The sequence below is a fragment of the Salvelinus alpinus genome, chromosome 4 (assembly GCF_045679555.1).
Source record: "Salvelinus alpinus chromosome 4, SLU_Salpinus.1, whole genome shotgun sequence".
In the NCBI taxonomy this organism is placed as follows: Eukaryota; Metazoa; Chordata; class Actinopteri; order Salmoniformes; family Salmonidae; genus Salvelinus; species Salvelinus alpinus.
Genome location: NC_092089.1, coordinates 11,195,345 through 11,216,344, shown reverse-complemented (window position 1 = coordinate 11,216,344; position 21,000 = coordinate 11,195,345). Strand labels below are relative to the sequence as shown.

The 21,000-nt window shown below is 46.2% G+C and overlaps 2 protein-coding genes across 2 annotated transcripts in view; one reads left to right on the top strand and one right to left on the bottom strand.

Annotated features, from left to right (window-relative positions):
• The window catches only part of LOC139572868 (CUB and sushi domain-containing protein 3-like), a 1,528,140-nt gene that overhangs the window by 1,237,232 nt on the left and 269,908 nt on the right, over window positions 1–21,000 (bottom strand). The window lies entirely within an intron of this gene.
• The window catches only part of LOC139572849 (CUB and sushi domain-containing protein 3-like), a 137,177-nt gene that overhangs the window by 29,192 nt on the left and 86,985 nt on the right, over window positions 1–21,000 (top strand). The window contains exons 2-3 of the mRNA XM_071395659.1: window positions 225–337; window positions 19,221–19,415. Coding sequence (XP_071251760.1) covers window positions 225–337; window positions 19,221–19,415 — 308 coding nt within the window. The remainder of the gene's footprint in view (window positions 1–224; window positions 338–19,220; window positions 19,416–21,000) is intronic.

Below are 21,000 nucleotides of genomic sequence, written 5' to 3'. Positions count from 1 at the left end.
ACATGCTGCATACTGTACTGCGTACATACTGCCTACAGTACTGCATACATGCAGCATACTTTAAAACACATTTAGAAGAAGACGAATATAACATTACTCTATTACATTTCCAACGGAAAAATGTGTGTTGTGATGTTTTTTCTTGACCCTTGTAGTTTGGTTTCTGCATCCAGCGAAACACATTCTAACTAAGATGTCCCCTTTGTGTCTTTCCCTCTCAACAGGTTAACAGGATTTCAGATCCCACCTCCCGTCACCAGCACAGGGCCCATATTTTCACTACGGCTTACCAGTGACTTTGCAGTAAGCGCTCATGGATTTAAGATGGTTTATGAAGGTGAGAGAGAAAATATTCCCCGTTGTTTTTTTGTAGAGCTGGTCATACATCACTTTGTATTCAGTCAAATGATACTCAGAGGCTGTTAAATTAGCGTCTTTAGTAACTAAATTTGAATATGCATTTAATTAGAGACATTACATCTCCATGGAAAGTGTATATATACAACACCCTAAACATTTTCTCATTTCATCTTCCTGTCTGGCTCGTGCATTATGACAACATTTGGTCCCATTGACCCGAATCTCATCATTTCCCCTCTGTCCCAAACCATTTCTCTTTCCAGAGGTGCATATCATATCAGAGAGCAGATGGTGCAGGGAATTAGCTGAACTAATGGATGTGCTAACTCATCTCTGTCGAGAGCGGTGCAGAAGTCGACAGAAATGCAGGGGCTGTCTAAATATGAAGTATCCCTCTGTGGCAGTAGGTTATGTCTAGGCCCTCCTCTCCTCTCCTCTCCTCTCCTCTCCTCTCCTCTCCTCTCCTCTCCTCTCCTCTCCTCTCCTCTCCTCTCCTCTCCTCTCCTCTCCTCTCCTCTCCTCTCCTCTCCTCTCCTCTCCTCTCCTCTTTATCTCCTCTCTACTCTATCCTCTGCCCACTTTCCTCTCTCCTCTCTCCTCTCACCGCTGCCTCCTTTCTCCCCTATTTCCTCTCTACCTTATCCCCTGTTCTCCTCTTCTCTCTTCTCCTCTTTATCCTCTGCCCCTCTCATTCATGTGATTTTAGCTCAGTGAGGCTCTTAATGACTCAGATATGATTTTAGCTCAGTGATGCTCCTAGTGACTCAGATATGATTTTAGCTCAGTGGTGGTCAAAGAGGCCGTGGTCAAAAGTAGTGCACTACAGAGGGAATAGGGTGCCATTTGGGACACAGACGAGGAGATGGAATCTCATTGTATTTCCTGTCATTCATCCATCAATGGAGCAGAGAGATAAGCAGGTTTGACTCTCAGTGTGTTTATACTGGTTAATGGGTCTCAAACATTCCTCTCCTCTTCTCTCCTCTCCTCTAGTTAATTTGTCTCAGGCAGTCCTTTGTCTCCTGTCCTGTCCTGTCCTGTCCTGTCCTGTCCTCTCCTCTCCTCTCCTCTCCTCTCCTCTCCTCTCCTCTCCTCTCCTCTCCTCTCCTCTCCTCTCCTCTCCTCTCCTCTCCTCTCCCCTCCTCTCCTCTCCTCTCCTCTCCTCTCCTCTCCTCTCCTCTCCTCTCCTCTCCTCTCCTCTCCTCTCCTCTCCCTCCCCCCTCTCCTCTCCTCTCCTCTCCTCTCCTCTCCTCTCCTCTCCCCTCCCCTCCCCTCCTCTCCTCTCCTCTCCTCTCCTCTCCTCTCCTCTCCTCTCCTCTCCTCTCCTCTCCCCTCCTCTCCTCTCCTCTCCTCTCCTCTCCTCTCCTCTCCTCTCCTCTCCTCTCCTCTCCTCTCCCCTCCTCTCCTCTCCTCTCCTCTCCTCTCCCCTCCCCTCCTCTCCTCTCCTCTCCTCTCCTCTCGTTAATAATGTGTCTCAGGCAGTCCCTCCTCTCCTCTCCTCTCCACTCCTCTCCTCTCCTCTCCTCTCCTCTCCTCTCCTCTCCTTTCCTCTCCTCTCCTCTCCTCTCCTCTCCTCTCCTCTCCTCTCCTCTCGTTAATAATCTCAGGCAGTCCCTCCTCTCCTCTCCTCTCCTCTCCTCTCCTCTCGTCTCCTCTCCTCTCCTCTCCTCTCCTCTCCTCTCCTCTCCTCTCCTCTCCTCTCCTCTCTTCTCTTCTCTTCTCCTCTCCTCTCCTCTCCTCTCCTCTCGTTAATAATGTGTCTCAGGCAGTCCCTCCTCTCCTGTCCTCTCCTGTCCTCTCCTGTCCTCTCCTCTCCTCTCCTCTCCTCTCCTCTCCTCTCCTCTCCTCTCCTCTCCTCTCCTCTCCTCTCCTGTCCTCTCCTCTCCTCTCCTCTCCTCTCCTCTCCTCTCCTCTCCTCTCGTTAATAATGTGTCTCAGGCAGTCTCTCCTCTCCTCTCCTCTCCTCTCCTCTCCTCTCCTCTCCTCTCCTCTCCTCTCCTCTCGTTAATAATGTGTCTCAGGCAGTCCCTCCTCTCCTCTCCTCTCCTCTCCTCTCCTCTCCTCTCCTCTCCTGTCCTCTCCTCTCCTCTCCTCTCCTCTCCTCTCCTCTCCTCTCCTCTCCTCTCGTTAATAATGTGTCTCAGGCAGTCTCTCCTCTCCTCTCCTCTCCTCTCCTCTCCTCTCCTCTCCTCTCCTCTCCTCTCCTCTCCTCTCCTCTCCTCTCCTCTCCTCTCCTCTCCTCTCCTCTCCTCTCGTTAATAATGTGTCTCAGGCAGTCCCTCCTCTCCTCTCCTCTCCTCTCCTCTCCTCTCCTCTCCTCTCCTGTCCTCTCCTCTCCTCTCCTCTCCTCTCCTCTCCTCTCCTCTCCTCTCCTCTCCTCTCGTTAATAATGTGTCTCAGGCAGTCTCTCCTCTCCTCTCCTCTCCTCTCCTCTCCTCTCCTCTCCTCTCCTCTCCTCTCCTCTCCTCTCCTCTCCTCTCCTCTCCTCTCCTCTCCTGTCCTCTCCTGTCCTGTCCTCTAGTTAATGTGTCTCAACCAGTCCTCTGGAAGATGCACAACCTCTCCCCTGTTTTAGCAGGGAGTGTGAACCTCACACTGCCCTGAAAACGGTAGTTTTCTGAAGAGATTGGTTAGCTAGTTATATGTATGGACTGTATACCGTAGTTTTCTGAAGAGATTGCTTAGCTAGTTATATGTATGGACTGTATACCGTAGTTTTCTGAAGAGATTGGTTAACTAGCTATACTTATAGACAGTAGCTTGGATGAGATGTGTGTCTATCTTGAAGTGTCCGTATGTTATTAGCACCACTGCAGAGCTATTATCTACTGTATCAGCACAAGCCATGTATTTTCCTCAGAATAGGTTTCTGGATCACAGTTGATCCATAATGTATATCTAATACTTTATGTTTTCGCTGTTGACGTCCCCGTGGATGTTGTCCTTCAAGAGTGAAAACTTTCTCTCTGCTGTGTTTACAAGTTGTCTAGCTCTGTGAGTGAGTGTGTGTGTGTGTGTGTGTGTGTGTGTGTGTGTGTGTGTGTGTGTGTGTGTGTGTGTGTGTGTGTGTGTGTGTGATGAGGGTTGACTAATCCTGCTGCTATGAAACCCCAGCCATTCCCAGCAATGTAGTACAGGGCCCCTGTGGGAGAGTTATGTTGCTCAGCACAAACACACACACACACACACACACACACACACACACACACACACACACACACACACACACACACACACACACACACACACACACACACACACACACACACACACACACACACACACACACACACACACACACACACACACACACACAGTGCCACTCCACACCCTCATCTTCTTCAAAGGGCTACACGGTCATTAGCTATACAGGGAAATAAATAGCTCTCCCCCTAGAGAGACCTCTGAGCCAAATACCTCATTTACTTGTTCACATAACTCACACGGTGTCGTCCCAGATGGCACCCTATTCCCTCTGTGTCTCTCTGTGCAGCAAAGAGCCCTGGTCAGAAGTAGTGTACTATAATAGGAGTAGTGTTTGGGTTGCAGGCCCTAGTGTTCCGTTTGGGTTGCAGCCCCTAGTGTTCCGTTTGGGTTGCAGGCCCTAGTGTTCCGTTTGGGTTGCAGGCCCTAGTGTTCCGTTTGGGTCGCAGCCCCTAGTGTTCCGTTTGGGTTGCAGTCCCTAGTGTTCCGTTTGGGTTGCAGCCCCTAGTGTTCCGTTTGGGTTGCAGCCCCTAGTGTTCCGTTTGGGTTGCAGACCCTAGTGTTCCGTTTGGCTTGCAGCCCCTAGTGTTCCGTTTGGGTTGCAGACCCTAGTGTTCCGTTTGGCTTGCAGCCCCTAGTGTTCCGTTTGGGTTGCAGACCCTAGTGTTCCGTTTGGGTTGCAGCCCCTAGTGTTCCGTTTGGGTTGCAGACCCTAGTGTTCCGTTTGGCTTGCAGCCCCTAGTGTTCCGTTTGGGTTGCAGACCCTAGTGTTCCGTTGCAGCCCCTAGAGTTCCGTTTGGGTTGCAGCCCCTAGTGTTCCGTTTGGGTTGCAGCCCCTAGTGTTCCGTTTGGGTTGCAGCCCCTAGTGTTCCGTTTGGGTTGCAGCCCCTAGTGTTCCGTTTGGGTTGCAGCCCCTAGTGTTCCGTTTGAGTTGCAGTCCCTAGTGTTCCGTTTGGGTTGCAGCCCCTAGTGTTCCGTCTGGGTTGCAGCCCATAGTGTTCCGTTTGGGTTGCAGCCCCTAGTGTTCCGTTTGGGTTGCAGCCCCTAGTGTTCCGTTTGGGTTGCAGACCCTAGTGTTCCGTTTGGGTTGCAGACCCTAGTGTTCCGTTTGGGTTGCAGCCCCTAGTGTTCCGTTTGGGATGCAGCCCCTAGTGTTCCGTTTGGGTTGCAGCCCCTAGTGTTCCGTTTGGGTCGCAGGCCCTAGTGTTCCGTTTGGGTCGCAGGCCCTAGTGTTCCGTTTGGGTCGCAGCCCCCAGTGTTCCGTTTTGGTTGCAGCCCCTAGTGTTCCGATTGGGTTGCAGCCCCTAGTGTTCCGTTTGGGTTACAGCCCCTAGTGTTCCGTTTGGGTTGCAGCCGCTAGTGTTCCGTTTGAATTGCAGACCCTAGTGTTCCGTTTGGGTTGCAGGCCCTAGTGTTCCGTTTGGGTCGCAGCCCCTAGTGTTCCATTTGGGTTGCAGCCCCTAGTGTTCCGTTTGGGTTGCAGGCCCTAGTGTTCCGTTTGAGTTGCAGCCCCTAGTGATCCGTTTGGGTTGCAGCCCCTAGTGTTCCGTTTGGGTTGCAGCCCCTAGTGTTCTGTTTGGGTTGCAGCCCCTAGTGTTCTGTTTGGGTTGCAGGCCCTAGTGTTCCGTTTGGATTGCAGCCCCTAGTGTTCCGTTTGGGTTGCAGGCCCTAGTGTTCCGTTTGAGTTGCAGCCCCTAGTGTTCCGTTTGGGTTGCAGCCCCTAGTGTTCCGTCTGGATTGCAGCCCCCAGTGTTCCGTTTTGGTTGCAGCCCCTAGTGTTCCGATTGGGTTGCAGCCCCTAGTGTTCCGTTTGGGTTACAGCCCCTAGTGTTCCGTTTGGGTTGCAGCCCCTAGTGTTCCGTTTGAATTGCAGACCCTAGTGTTCCGTTTGGGTTGCAGGCCCTAGTGTTCCGTTTGGGTCGCAGCCCCTAGTGTTCCATTTGGGTTGCAGCCCCTAGTGTTCCGTTTGGGTTGCAGGCCCTAGTGTTCCGTTTGAGTTGCAGCCCCTAGTGATCCGTTTGGGTTGCAGCCCCTAGTGTTCTGTTTGGGTTGCAGCCCCTAGTGTTCTGTTTGGGTTGCAGGCCCTAGTGTTCCGTTTGGATTGCAGCCCCTAGTGTTCCGTTTGGGTTGCAGGCCCTAGTGTTCCGTTTGGGTTGCAGCCCCTAGTGTTCCGTTTGGGTTGCAGCCCCTAGTGTTCCGTCTGGATTGCAGCCCCTAGTGTTCCGTTTGGGTTGCAGCCCCTAGTGTTCCGTTTGGGTTGCAGCCCCTAGTGTTCCGTTTGGGTTGCAGCCCCTAGTGTTCCGTTTGGGTTGCAGTCCCTAGTGTTCCGTTTGGGTTGCAGCCCCTAGTGTTCCGTTTGGGTTGCAGCCCCTAGTGTTCCGTTTGGGTTGCAGCCCCTAGTGTTCCGTTTGGGTTGCAGCCCCTAGTGTTCCGTTTGGGTTGCAGCCCCTAGTGTTCCGTTTGGGTTGCATCCCCTAGTGTTCCGTTTGGGTTGCAGCCCCTAGTGTTCCGTTTGGGTTGCAGCCCCTAGTGTTCCGTTTGAGTTGCAGACCCTAGTGTTCCGTTTGGGTTGCATCCCCTAGTGTTCCGTTTGGGTTGCAGCCCCTAGTGTTCCGTTTGGGTTGCAGCCCCTAGTGTTCCGTTTGGGTTGCAGCCCCTAGTGTTCCGTTTGGGTTGCATCCCCTAGTGTTCCGTTTGAGTTGCAGACCCTAGTGTTCCGTTTGGCTTGCAGCCCCTAGTGTTCCGTTTGGGTTGCAGCCCCTAGTGTTCCGTTTGGGTTGCAGCCCCTTGTACCACTGAGTTTACTGTGAAACAAGTCTACAGCTACTCTGGCTCCTGTTGTACACTTGAAGAGTTTTGTTCCAAATCGTTATATACACCAATTTCTCTCCTTTTTTTTTCATCAGAAATTATTGATTATGGGTACCTTCATGTGGTGTGTGTGTAAAATAATGCTGTTCTCAGATTAATTTTATTAATAGATTTTAGATGTGTATTGAAATGGGTTTTGTTGCAAAAACCCCCCGCTATATATCCATTGTTGAGCTGAAATTAAATGTTCATATCCTGTATATTTGACTGTGATATGTGGTTGTCTGAGTCTCACCTAGTTATTTTAAGATGAATGTACTTACTCAAAAGTCGCCTTGGATAAGAGCATCTGCTATATGAGTAAAGTTTAAGTATTTTACATACAGGTCTCATATTACTGTATTGATTCAGTATTTTACATACAGGTCTCATATTACTATATTGATTCAGTATTTTATATACAGGTCTCATACTACTGATTCGATTCAGCATTTTACATACCAGGACTCATATTACTGTATTGATTCAGTATTTTAACATGTTTCTAAATATTGATGTCCCAAATGTATAATCTTCACAGTTAAAAAAATAAAAGTAGTTATTTGTTACATGTGACTGTGTAAAAACCTAGCAGTACTACTGATTTCTCTGAGAGTGAGGCAGATATATATTATTACTGTGTAAAACCTAGCAGTACTACTGATTTCTCTGAGAGTGAGGCAGATATATATTATTACTGTGTAAAACCTAGCAGTACTACTGATTTCTCTGAGAGTGAGGCAGATATATATTATTACTGTGTAAAACCTAGCAGTACTACTGATTTCTCTGAGAGTGAGGCAGATATATATTATTACTGTGTAAAACCTAGCAGTACTACTGATTTCTCTGAGAGTGAGGCAGATATATATTTTTACTGTTTAAAACCTAGCAGTACTACTGACTTCTCTGAGTGAGGCGGATATATATTATTACTGTGTAAAACCTAGCAGTACTACTGACTTCTCTGAGTGAGGCGGATATATAGCGTTTCACAAACAAAACATGATTATTTGTCTCTCTGAAATGAAACCATCAAGTGATAAGATTTTAAACAAATACACGTCTGTCTTTGAACAACCCCCATGCCACGATTCGCTAGTGAAAAATCACACCGATCTCTTTCATAATGAACGCCAATTTACCAACATTTCTGAAAGTGGATATATAGCGTTTTTTAAAATTAAACTCTTCAATTACAAAGTGCAGGTAATTATTTATCCTGTGTTGTCGCTAAATGAAAGGAGGACATCTATTTAGTTTTACTCTGCAGCGTAGACCAGAAGCATTATGAGGTCACGTGCTGCTGGACTGAGCATGGAATTGACCAGAGGCATTATGAGGTCACGTGCTGCTGGACTGAGCATGGAATTGACTAGAAGCATTATGAGGTCACGTGCTGCTGGACTGAGCATGGAATTGACCAGAGGCATTATGAGGTCACGTGCTGCTGGACTGAGCCTGGAATTGACCAGAAGCATTATGAGGTCACGTGCTGCTGGACTGAGCATGGGATTGACCAGAAGCATTATGAGGTCACGTGCTGCTGGACTGAGCATGGAATTGACCAGAAGCATTATAAGGTCACGTGCTGCTGGACTGAGCATGGAATTGACCAGAAGCATTATGAGGTCACGTGCTGCTGGACTGAGCATGGAATTGACCAGAAGCATTATGAGGTCACGTGCTGCTGGACTGAGCATGGGATTGACCAGAAGCATTATGAGGTCACGTGCTGCTGGACTGAGCATGGAATTGACCAGAAGCATTATGAGGTCACGTGCTGCTGGACTGAGCATGGAATTGACCAGAAGCATTATGAGGTCACGTGCTGCTGGACTGAGCATGGAATTGACCAGAAGCATTATGAGATCACGTGCTGCTGGACTGAGCATGGAATTGACCAGAAGCATTTTGAGGTCACGTGCTGCTGGACTGAGCATGGAATTGACCAGAAGCATTATGAGGTCACGTGCTGCTGGACTGAGCATGGGATTGACCAGAAGCATTATGAGGTCACGTGCTGCTGGACTGAATATGGAATTGACCAGAAGCATTATGAGGTCACGTGCTGCTGGACTGAGCATGGAATTGACCAGAAGCATTATGAGGTCACGTGCTGCTGGACTGAGCATGGGATTGACCAGAAGCATTATGAGGTCACGTGCTGCTGGACTGAGCATGGAATTGACCAGAAGCATTATGAGGTCACGTGCTGCAGGACTGAGCATGGAATTGACCAGAAGCATTATGAGGTCACGTGCTGCTGGACTGAGCATGGCATTGACCAGAAGCATTATGAGGTCACGTGCTGCTGGATTGAGCATGGAATTGACGAGAAGCATTATGAGGTCACGTGCTGCTGGACTGAGCATGGAATTGACCAGAAGCATTATGAGGTCACGTGCTGCTGGACTGAGCATGGAATTGACCAGAAGCATTATGAGGCCACGTGCTGCTGGACTGAGAATGGAATTGACCAGAAGCATTATGAGGTCACGTGCTGCTGGACTGAGCGTGGAATTGACCAGAAGCATTATGAGGTTACGTGCTGCTGGACTGAGCATGGAATTGACCAGAAGCATTATGAGGTCACGTGCTGCTGGACTGAGCATGGAATTGACCAGAAGCATTATGAGGTCACGTGCTGCTGGACTGAGCATGGAATTGACCAGAAGCATTATGAGGTCACGTGCTGCTGGACTGAGCATGGCATTGACCAGAAGCATTATGAGGTCACGTGCTGCTGGATTGAGCATGGAATTGACCAGAAGCATTATGAGGTCACGTGCTGCTGGACTGAGCATGGAATTGACCAGAAGCATTATGAGGTCACGTGCTGCTGGACTGAGCATGGAATTGACCAGAAGCATTATGAGGTCACGTGCTGCTGGACTGAGAATGGAATTGACCAGAAGCATTATGAGGTCACGTGCTGCTGGACTGAGCGTGGAATTGACCAGAAGCATTATGAGGTTACGTGCTGCTGGACTGAGCATGGAATTGACCAGAAGCATTATGAGGTCACGTGCTGCTGGACTGAGCATGGAATTGACCAGAAGCATTATGAGGCCACGTGCTGCTGGACTGAGCATGGAATTGACCAGAAGCATTATGAGGTCACGTGCTGCTGGACTGAGCATGGAATTGACCAGAAGCATTATGAGGTCACGTGCTGCAGGACTGAGCATGGAATTGACCAGAAGCATTATGAGGTCACATACTGCTGGATGGAATTGACCAGAAGCATTATGAGGTCACATACTGCTGGATGGAATTGACCAGAAGCATTATGAGGTCACATACTGCTGGATGGAATTGACCAGAAGCATTATGAGGTCACATACTGCTGGATGGAATTGACCTGATTTTTCTGAATGGCTTATATTTTGTTTCCTGTTTGTCATGAATCTTAGCCACACACCTAGAGTTATAATGAGTGTTAATATGCGTTTGTTTCAATCTTGGCGAACATTGCGACTGTAGGATTACTTTTCATATTTTCAGTTTAACATTTGAGCTTAACATTTTTCAGCTTAACTTTAGTCCGCCTTCTGACAGGCCATGTTTGGAATTGCTTCAGTTGGCAAATATAGGAATTTATCAGAAAGAAATGCATTGTAACGCTCGTCCTCCTCCTCGTCTGAGGATGAGCAAGGATCGGACCAATATGCAGCGTGGTATGTATCCATAGTTTATTTATTTAAGCGACGTAATGAAGAACACTTAAACAAAATAACAAAACGACGTGAACAGACCTGAACTTGAGAACATAAAACATGAACGCACAAACAGGAAGGAAGGAACAAAAGAACGAACGAAACGAAACAGTACCGTGTGGCGAACAAAACACAGACACAGCAACAATCACCCACAAACAAACAGTGAGAACAGCCTACCTTAATATGGTTCTCAATCAGAGGAAACTTAAAACACCTGCCCCTGATTGAGAACCATATCAGGCTAATACAATGAACCCAACATAGAAACACATAACATAGAATGCCCACCCAGCTCACGTCCTGACCAACTAAACAATACAGAACAAAGGAAATAAGGTCAGGAACGTGAAATGCATAAAATTTGTCTTTGACATATTGTCTATCCATTCATTCTTAGACTCTGGTTGGAGTTATAATGTATTTCAATACACCAAAGGTAATAGAGTCAGACCTGTTATAATGTTAGCAAAATGCCTCCATTGCATAAAACCAGAACCATGACCGACCAGTAAATCACGGTTCCTCTTAGATTTATTTGGGAATGGCCGGGCCAGGACTACAGAACTAGTCCTTACGAGCAATTCCTTTCGCTATTGTAACAATGTACTGTAGCTAACTTTGGGAAGAGGGTTGAGAAGTTGGTGTGGGGTGACATATGCTTGATGCAACATTTCATCAGATTCTGATGCTAACATATTGTGCAGCAGACAGGGTTTAGCCATGTGTTTTCTCACCTGCCTATTTGTTGCTAGTTGTTGGCCATGTCACGCCCTGACCTTAGAGAGCCTTTTTATGTCTCTATTTGGGTTTGGTCAGGGTGTGATTTGGGGTGGGCCATTCTATGTTTTGTTTTCTATGTTTTTGTATTTCTATGTTTTGGCCCGGGTATGGTTCTCAATCAGGGACAGCTGTCTATCGTTGTCTCTGATTGGGAATCATAATTAGGCAGCCCTTTTCCCTCCTGTCAGTGTGGGAAGTTGATTTTGTTAGTGGCACTATAGCCCTGTAAGCTTCACGGTTGTTTTCATCGTTTGTTGTTTTTGTTGGCGTCATTTTAAATAAAAGGGAAAATGTACGCTGACCACGCTGCACCTTGGCCTTCGTCCAGCAACGACCGTGACAGGCCACCTGACATGGAGCATGTGCTTGTTATTACATATATTCTCTATTCTGTAGTGAACTGAATATGAAATGTTGGTTTCTCTTCTAATATGTAAAGAGCTATTTTCAAGTGGATTTGTAAACATTGTGATATGCTGTGAAATGGTTTGATGTGCACATTAACTGTTATACTGTATTGACCCTGTTCATTCTCCAAACAAATCCACCTGATGAATATAGTTCCACCATTAATCTCTCTGTTGGTTATCATCTGATGAATATAGCTCCACCATTAATCCCTCTGTTGGTTATCATCTGATGATTATAGTTCTACCATTAATCCCTCTGTTGGTTATCATCTGATGAATATAACTCCACCATTAATCCCTCTGTTGGTTATCATCTGATGAATATAGTTCCACCATTAATCCATCTGTCCGTTATCATCTGTTATCAGATCATACTCTTGGACGTTGGCAGAAATCCAATCCAATAAAAACTCCTAGACGTAATCATAGACAATACACATGTAATCTCTCGTGGCAGACAGTCCAGATAGCTAGTGCACGCACACAAGATTCGGTTCTGTTTTTGGAGATTTATTGATACGAGACAGAAATGTGTCTCCTGCTTTTTACCCAAAACCCCCTCAGAGATAAACACACAGAAGGCTGGAGAGTCTGGAGACGACATGTGGTAAATACATTTACTGTATACAAATGAAGTGTGAAAACGGTGACTGGTTACACGAGCAATGGAAAGTGCGACAGTTTCTGTTTCTGCCAGTCAACTTTATGATTAGGTTTTCAATGTGTTCTTCACAGACAGCAGTTTCTCTCTTAAGAGGAAATGTGGTTCTAGGGCCGTGTACCAAAACGACACCATATTCCCTATGTAGTGCACTGCTTTTAACCAGATCCCCATTGACCCTGGTCAAAACTAGTGCACTACATTGGGGAATAGGGGCCCATTTGGGATGCAAGTCCCCCTAGTCTGGTTCCAGAATAATTAGCTGAAAGCCAGATGGTACACAAGCACAACAATAATATTATCTGCACTCGACTGCAGTATGTTTTCTATCAAAATGCCTGACAGAATAAATCCTTTTAATTTTAATCGCATAGCAGTTATGTTTGTCTGTTGTTGTTTTAACTGAAGTGTGTAATTATTATATTAATTCACAGTGATTGATATTCAACATATTGTACTCTGTCCTCAGTAGCAGTACATAGACAATCAAAATATGTATTTCTCCTTTATTTAACCAGGTAGGCTAGTTGAGAACAAGTTCTCATTTACAACTGCGACCTGGTCAAGAATAAAGCAAAGCAGTGTGACACAAACAAACAACAACACAGAGTTACACATGGAATAAACAAACGTACAGTCAATAACACAATAGAGAAAAAAAGACTGTATACGTTGTGTGCAAATGGCGTTTCAACTGTTCTGCCTGCGGCTATGGAGCCCTGACCAGTTCACTGGATGTACTACCTGATGTATGTAATTATTATAGTAATTCACAGTGCATTGACATTCAACATATTCTACTCTGTCTGCAGTAGCAGTACATAGACATTCATTTAAAAAACAAATATAACAACACAAATCCAACTTTTGTCAGTGGTTTAAATAGTTTTTACATATTGGGCAGGTGTGCCAATGTGTCAGAAGATAAATCCAACGGTTGGATATGAATGTCGTTATTAAACCAGTGGTCACATTCACTGAGAGGTATATGGGGTTCAACAGTTTAACGTTGTATCACCAATATACACTGAGTGTACAAAACATTAAGAACACGTTCCTAATATTGAGAGAGCAAAGATTAATATCAATCAATCAAATGTATTTATAAAGCCCTTTTTTTATTTTTACATCAGCTGATGTCACAAAGTGCTGTACAGAAACCCAGCCTAAAACCCCCAAACAGCAAGCAATGCAGGTGTAGAAGCACGGTGGCTAGGAAAAACTCCCTAGAAAGGCCAGAACCTATGAAGAAACCTAGAGAGTAACCAGGCTATGAGGGGTGGCCAGTCCTCTTCTGGCTGTGCCGTGTGGAGATTATAACAGTACATGGCCAAGATGTTCAAAAGTTCATAGATTACCAACAGGTTCAAATAATAATAATCACAGTGGTTGTCGAGGGTGCAACAGGTCAGCACCTCAGGAGTAAATGTCAGCTGGCTTTTTATAGCCGATCGTTCAGAGTTAGAGACAGCAGGTGCGATAGAGATAGAGAGACGAAAACAGCAGGTCCGTGACAAGGAAGCAGGTCCGTGGACAGGTCAGAGTTCCATAACCGCAGGCAGAACAGTTGAAACTGGAGCAGCAGCACGACCAGGTGGACTGGGGACAGCAAGGAGTCATCAGGCCAGATTGTCCTGAGGCATGGTCCCAGGTCCTCCGGGAGGGGAGGGAGAGAGAATTAGAGGGAGCTTAAATTCACACAGGACACCGGATAAGACAGGAAAAATACACCAGATATAACAGACTGACCCTAGCCCCATGACTCATAAACTGTTGCAGCATAGATACTGGAGGCTGAGACAGGAGGGGTCGGGAGACCTGTGGCCCTGTCCGACCTGTGCCAAAACACAGCCCCCACACCACTAGAGGGATATCTTCAACCACCAACTTACTACCCTGAGACAAGGCCGAGTATAGTCCACGAAGATCTCCGCCACGGCACGAACCCGAGGGGGCGCCAACCCGGACAGGAAGATCACATCAGTGACTCAACCCACTCAAGTGACGCACCCCTCCTAGGGAAGGCATGGAAGAGCACCAGTAAGCCAGTAACTCAGCCCCTGTAATAGGGTTAGAGGCAGAGAATCCTAGTGGAGAGAGGGGAACCGGCCAGGCAGAGACAGCAAGGGCGGTTCGTCACTCCAGTGCCTTTCCGTTCACCTTTACACCCCTGGACCAGACAACACTCAATCATATGACCTACTGAAGAGATGAGTCTTCAATAAAGACTTAAAGGTCGAGACCAAGTCTGCGTTTCTCACATGGATAGGCAGACCATTCCATAAAACTGGAGCTCTATAGGAGAAAGCCATGCCTCCAGCTGTTTGCTTAGAAATTCTAGGGACAATAAGGAGGCCTGCGTCTTGTGACCGTAGCGTACGTGTAGGTATGTACGGCAGGACCAAATCGGAGAGATAGGAGCAAGCCCATGTAATGCGTTGTAGGTTAGCAGTAAAACCGATATGATCAAAAATGTTGGTTCTAGTCAGGATTCTAGCAGCCGTGTTTAGCACTAACTGAAGTTCATTTTGTGCTTTATCCAGGTAGCTGGAAAGTAGAGCATTGCAGTAATCTAATCTAGAAGTGACAAAAGCATGGATTCATTTTTCTACATCATTTTTGGACAAAACGTTTCAGATATGTGCAATGTTACGAAGATGGAAAAGAATCTGTCCTTGAAATGTTCTTGATATGTTTGTCAAAACATAAAAAAGAGATCAGGGTCCAGAGTAACGCCGAGGTCCTTCACAGTTTAATTTGAGACGACTGTACAACCATCAATATTAATTGTCAGATCCAACAGAAGATCTCTTTGTTTCTTGGGACCTAGAACAAGCATCTCTGTTTTGTCCGAGTTTAAAAGTAAAACATTTGCAGCCATCCACTTCCTTATGTCTGAAACACAGGCTTCCAGCGAGGGCAATTTTGGGGCTTCACCGTGTTTCATCGAAATATACAGCTGTATATCGTCCGCATTGCAGTGAAAGTTAACATTATGTTTCCGAATGACATCACCAAGAGGTAGAATATATAGTGAAAACAATAGTGGTCCTTAAACGGAACCTTGAGGAACACCGAAACTTACAATTGATTTGTCAGAGGACAAACCATCCACAGAGACAAACTGATATCTTTCTGACAGATAAGATATAAACCAGAGCAGAACTTGTCTGTGTAGACCAATTAGGGTTTCCAATCTCTCCAAAAGAATGTAGTGATCGATGGTGTCAAAAGCAGCACTAATGTCTATGAGCACGAGGACAGATGCAGCACTAAGTTCTAGGAGCACGAGGACAGATGCAGAGCCATGGTCTGCATGTCAATCTCTCCTGGCTCAAAGTGGAGGAGAGATTGACTTCATCACTACTTGTATTTGTGAGAGGTATTGCCATGTTGAAAGCACCGAGCTGTCTGTTTAAACGACTACCACACAGCTCGGACACCCCATGCGTACCCCCACAAGACATGCCACCAGAGGTCTCTTCACAGTCCTCAAGTCCAGAACAGACTATGGGATGCGCACAGTACTACATAGAGCCATGAATACATGGAACTATATTCCTCATCAAGTAACTGATGCAGGTAGTAGAATCACATTTAAAAAAACAGATAGAAATACACCTTATGGAACAGCGGGACCTGTGAAGCAACACAAACACAGGCCAAGACACATGCATACACACACACACGATAACAATCACACTATACACATATGTAAACATGGATTTTGTGTTGTAGATATGTGGTAGTGGAGTAGGGGCCTGAGGGCACACACTTAATGTGTTGGGAAATCTGTTATGAATGTATTGTTGTATAATTGTATAACTGCCATAATTTTGCTGGATCCCAGGAAGAGTAGCTGCTGCCTTGGCAGGAACTAATGGGGATCCATAATAAACCCCAGGAAGAGTAGCTGCTGCCTTGGCAGGAACTAATGGGGATCCATAATAAACCCCAGGAAGAGTAGCTGCTGCCTTGGCAGGAACTAATGGGGATCCATAATAAACCCCAGGAAGAGTAGCTGCTGCCTCGGCAGGAACTAATGGGGATCCATAATGAACCCCAGGAAGAGTAGCTGCTGCCTTGGCAGGAACTAATGGGGATCCATAATAAACCCCAGGAAGAGTAGCTGCTTCCTTGGCAGGAACTAATGGGGATCCATAATAAACCCCAGGAAGAGTAGCTGCTGCCTCGGCAGGAACTAATGGGGATCCATAATGAACCCCAGGAAGAGTAGCTGCTGCCTTGGCAGGAACTAATGGGGATCCATAATAAACCCCAGGAAGAGTAGCTGCTGCCTCGGCAGGAACTAATGGGGATCCATAATAAACACCAGGAAGAGTAGCTGCTGCCTTGGCGTGAACTAATGGGGATCCATAATAAACACCAGGAAGAGTAGCTGCTGCCTCGGCAGGAACTAATGGGGATCCATAATAAACACCAGGAAGAGTAGCTGCTGCCTTGGCGTGAACTAATGGGGATCCATAATAAACACCAGGAAGAGTAGCTGCTGCCTCGGCAGGAACTAATGGGGATCCATAATAAACACTAGGAAGAGTAGCTGCTGCCTTGGCAGGAACTAATGGGGATCCATAATAAACCCAGGAAGAGTAGTTGCTGTCTTGGCAGGAACTAATGGGGATCCATAATAAACCCCAGGAAGAGTAGCTGCTGCCTTGGCAGGACCTAATGGGGATCCATAATAAACCCCAGGAGGAGTAGCTGCTGCCTCGGCAGGAACTAATGGGGATCCATAATAAACCACAGGAAGAGTAGCTGCTGCCTAGGCAGGAACTAATGGGGATCCATAATAAACCCCAGGAAGAGTAGCTGCTGCCTTGGCAGGACCTAATGGGGATCCATAATAAACCCCAGGAAGAGTAGCTGCTGCCTCGGCAGGAACTAATGGGGATCCATAATGAACCCCAGGAAGAGTAGCTGCTGCCTTGGCAGGAACTAATGGGGATCCATAATAAACCCCAGGAAGAGTAGCTGCTTCCTTGGCAGGAACTAATGGGGATCCATAATAAACCCCAGGAAGAGTAGCTGCTGCCTCGGCAGGAACTAATGGGGATCCATAATAAACCCCAGGAAGAGTAGCTGCTGCCTTGGCAGGAACTAATGGGGATCCATAATAAACCCCAGGAAGAGTAGCTGCTGCCTCGGCAGGAACTAATGGGGATCCATAATAAACACCAGGAAGAGTAGCTGCTGCCTTGGCGTGAACTAATGGGGATCCATAATAAACACCAGGAAGAGTAGCTGCTGCCTCGGCAGGAACTAATGGGGATCCATAATAAACACCAGGAAGAGTAGCTGCTGCCTTGGCGTGAACTAATGGGGATCCATAATAAACACCAGGAAGAGTAGCTGCTGCCTCGGCAGGAACTAATGGGGATCCATAATAAACACTAGGAAGAGTAGCTGCTGCCTTGGCAGGAACTAATGGGGATCCATAATAAACCCCAGGAAGAGTAGTTGCTGTCTTGGCAGGAACTAATGGGGATCCATAATAAACCCCAGGAAGAGTAGCTGCTGCCTTGGCAGGACCTAATGGGGATCCATAATAAACCCCAGGAGGAGTAGCTGCTGCCTCGGCAGGAACTAATGGGGATCCATAATAAACCACAGGAAGAGTAGCTGCTGCCTAGGCAGGAACTAATGGGGATCCATAATAAACCCCAGGAAGAGTAGCTGCTGCCTTGGCAGGACCTAATGGGGATCCATAATAAACCCCAGGAAGAGTAGCTGCTGTCTTGGCAGGAACTAATGGGGATCCATAACAAATACAAATACAGTTGTGTCCAGTTGGCTGGATGTCCTTTGGGCGGTGGACCATTCTTCATACACACAGGAAACTATTGAGGGGGAAAACCCAGCATCATTTCAGTTCTGGACACAAACCGGTGCGCATATCATCTACTAACATACCCCGTTCAAAGGATATTCAATCTTTTGTCTTGCTCGTTCACCTTAAATCCTTCTTTAACCTCTCTCCTCCCCTTCACCTACACTGATTGAAGTGGATTTAGTGACATTCTCTCTGTCCTGTGTTCCAGAGTTAAGGAGCGGTGTCTGTGGTAACATTATCTGTGTCTGTGTTCCAGAGTTAAGGAGCGGTGTCTGTGGTAACATTCTGTCTGTGTTCCAGAGATAAGGAGCGGTGTCTGTGGTAACATTCTGTCTGTGTTCCAGAGTTAAGGAGTAGTGTCTGTGGTAACATTATCTGTGTCTGTGTTCCAGAGTTAAGGAGCAGTGTCTGTGGTAACACTCTGTCTGTGTTCCAGAGTTAAGGAGCGGTGTCTGTGGTAACATTCTGTCTGTGTTCCAGAGTTAAGGAGTAGTGTCTGTGGTAACATTCTGTCTGTGTTCCAGAGTTAAGGAGTAGTGTCTGTGGTAACATTATCTGTGTCTGTGTTCCAGAGTTAAGGAGTAGTGTCTGTGGTAACATTCTGTCTGTGTTCCAGGGTTAAGGAGCAGTGTCTGTGGTAACATTCTGTCTGTGTTCCAGAGTTAAGGAGTAGTGTCTGTGGTAACACTCTGTCTGTGTTCCAGAGTTAAGGAGCGGTGTCTGTGGTAACATTCTGTCTGTGTTCCAGAGTTAAGGAGTAGTGTCTGTGGTAACATTCTCCCTGTCTGTGTTCCAGAGTTAAGGAGTAGTGTCTGTGGTAACATTCTGTCTGTGTTCCAGAGTTAAGGAGTAGTGTCTGTGGTAACATTCTTTCTGTGTTCCAGAGTTAAGGAGTAGTGTCTGTGGTAACATTCTGTCTGTGTTCCAGAGTTAAGGAGTAGTGTCTGTGGTAACATTCTTTCTGTGTTCCAGAGTTAAGGAGCGGTGTCTGTCGTAACATTCTGTCTGTGTTCCAGAGTTAAGGAGTAGTGTCTGTCGTAACATTCTGTCTGTGTTCCAGAGTTAAGGAGTAGTGTCTGTGGTAACATTCTGTCTGTGTTCCAGAGTTAAGGAGTAGTGTCTGTGGTAACATTCTCCCTGTCTGTGTTCCAGAGTTAAGGAGTAGTGTCTGTGGTAACATTCTGTCTGTGTTCCAGAGTTAAGGAGTAGTGTCTGTGGTAACATTCTGTCTGTGTTCCAGAGTTAAGGAGTAGTGTCTGTCGTAACATTCTGTCTGTCTGTGTTCCAGAGTTAAGGAGTAGTGTCTGTCGTAACATTCTGTCTGTGTTCCAGAGTTAAGGAATAGTGTCTGTGGTAACATTCTCTCTGTGTCTGTGTTGCAGAGTTAAGGAGCAGCGCCTGTGGGAACCCTGGTGTTCCACCTAAAGGCATCCTCAACGGAACACAGTTCAACATCGGGAACACGATCCGCTACAGGTGTGTGACGGGCTACGTGCTGGACGGTCGCTCACTCCTTACCTGTGTCCTCAACACAGGCAATATGGCCGTCTGGGACTTCCCCGTCCCCATCTGCAGAGGTGAGACTGGCTTTAATAACACGGGGTGTGTCCCCAATGGCATAGTGAAATACTTGTAACTACAGCCCTATAGGCCCTGGTCTTAAGTAGTGCACTATAAAGGGGAATAAGGTGACATTTGGGACTCAAAACATGATTCCTTCATATTGACACAGTGGGATTGGCCCAATGGGCTTTTTCTTTCTTTCTTGATTGGCTCTTGAATCAAGTCCAGTCTAGTTTTCGATTTGTCTTGTTTGACGTTGTGAGCAATGAACTAGGATGAAATTCCATTACACTATTGAATCTTGGTTGTTCCACAGAACATATAATGGTTCTCTAATACTGTGTCTGTACTCTGGTCGCTTTGCAATCTGATTTCCTGTTGATCTGTAAAGAGCCACTGACTTTGATCCTTGTGGTTCTGAATTGACTTTGGTTGGAATTCAATCATAGAAGAATGTAATGTTATTTTCTCTCAGGATATTTACCTAGACTATATCTGAGGTGACTACCGCATCATGGCTGACACCAGCAGCCATGATGCTAAAAAAAAAAAAAAAAAAAAAATACTTTAAAGTACTACTTAAGTAGTTTTTATGGGGTATTTGTATTTTACTTTACTATTTATATTTCTGTCAACTTTTACTTTTACTTCAATACATTCCTAAAGAAAATAAAATACTTTTTACTCCATACATTTTCTCTGACATCCAAAAGTACTTGTTACATTTTTTGACAGGAAAATGGTCCAATTCACACAATTATCAAGAGAACATCCCTGGTCCATCCCTACTGCCTCTGATCCGGCAGACTCACTAAACACAAACGCTTAGATTGTAAATGATGTCTGAGTGTTGGAGTGTTGCCCCTGGCTATTCGTCAATAAAAAAGAAAATTAAAATTGTACCGTCTGGTTTGCTTAATATAAGGAATTTGAAATGATTTATACTTTTACATTTGATACTTAAGTATATTTCAGCAATTCCATTTACTTTTGATATTTAATAAGTATATTTAAAACCAAATACTTTTAGACTTTTACTCAAGTTGTATTTTACTGGGTGACTTGCACTTTTACTTGAGTCATTTTCTATTAAAGGTTTCTTCTCCTCCTCTCCTCTCCTCTCCTCTCCTCTCCTCTCCTCTCCTCTCCTCTCCTCTCCTCTCCTCTCCTCTCCTCTCCTCTCCTCTCCTCTCCTCTCCTCTCTTCTCTTCTCTTCTCTTCTCTTCTCTTCTCTTCTCCTCTCCTCTCCTCTCCTCTCCTCTCCTCTCCTCTCCTCTCCTCTCTTCTCTTCTCTTCTCTTCTCTTCTCTTCTCTTCTCTTCTCTTCTCTTCTCCTCTCCTCTCCTCTCCTCTCCTCTCCTCTCCTCTCCTCTCCTCTCTTCTCTTCTCTTCTCTTCTCTTCTCTTCTCTTCTCTTCTCTTCTCTTCTCTTCTCTTCTCTTCTCTTCTCTTCTCTTCTCTTCTCCTCTCCTCTCCTCTCTTCTCTTCTCTTCTCTTCTCTTCTCTTCTCTTCTTGTCTCTTCTCCTCTTTTTCTAACTTTTTCCACCACCGGACACCACTGAGTATGGCCTAGGTGCATCCCAATCGACACTCTATTCCC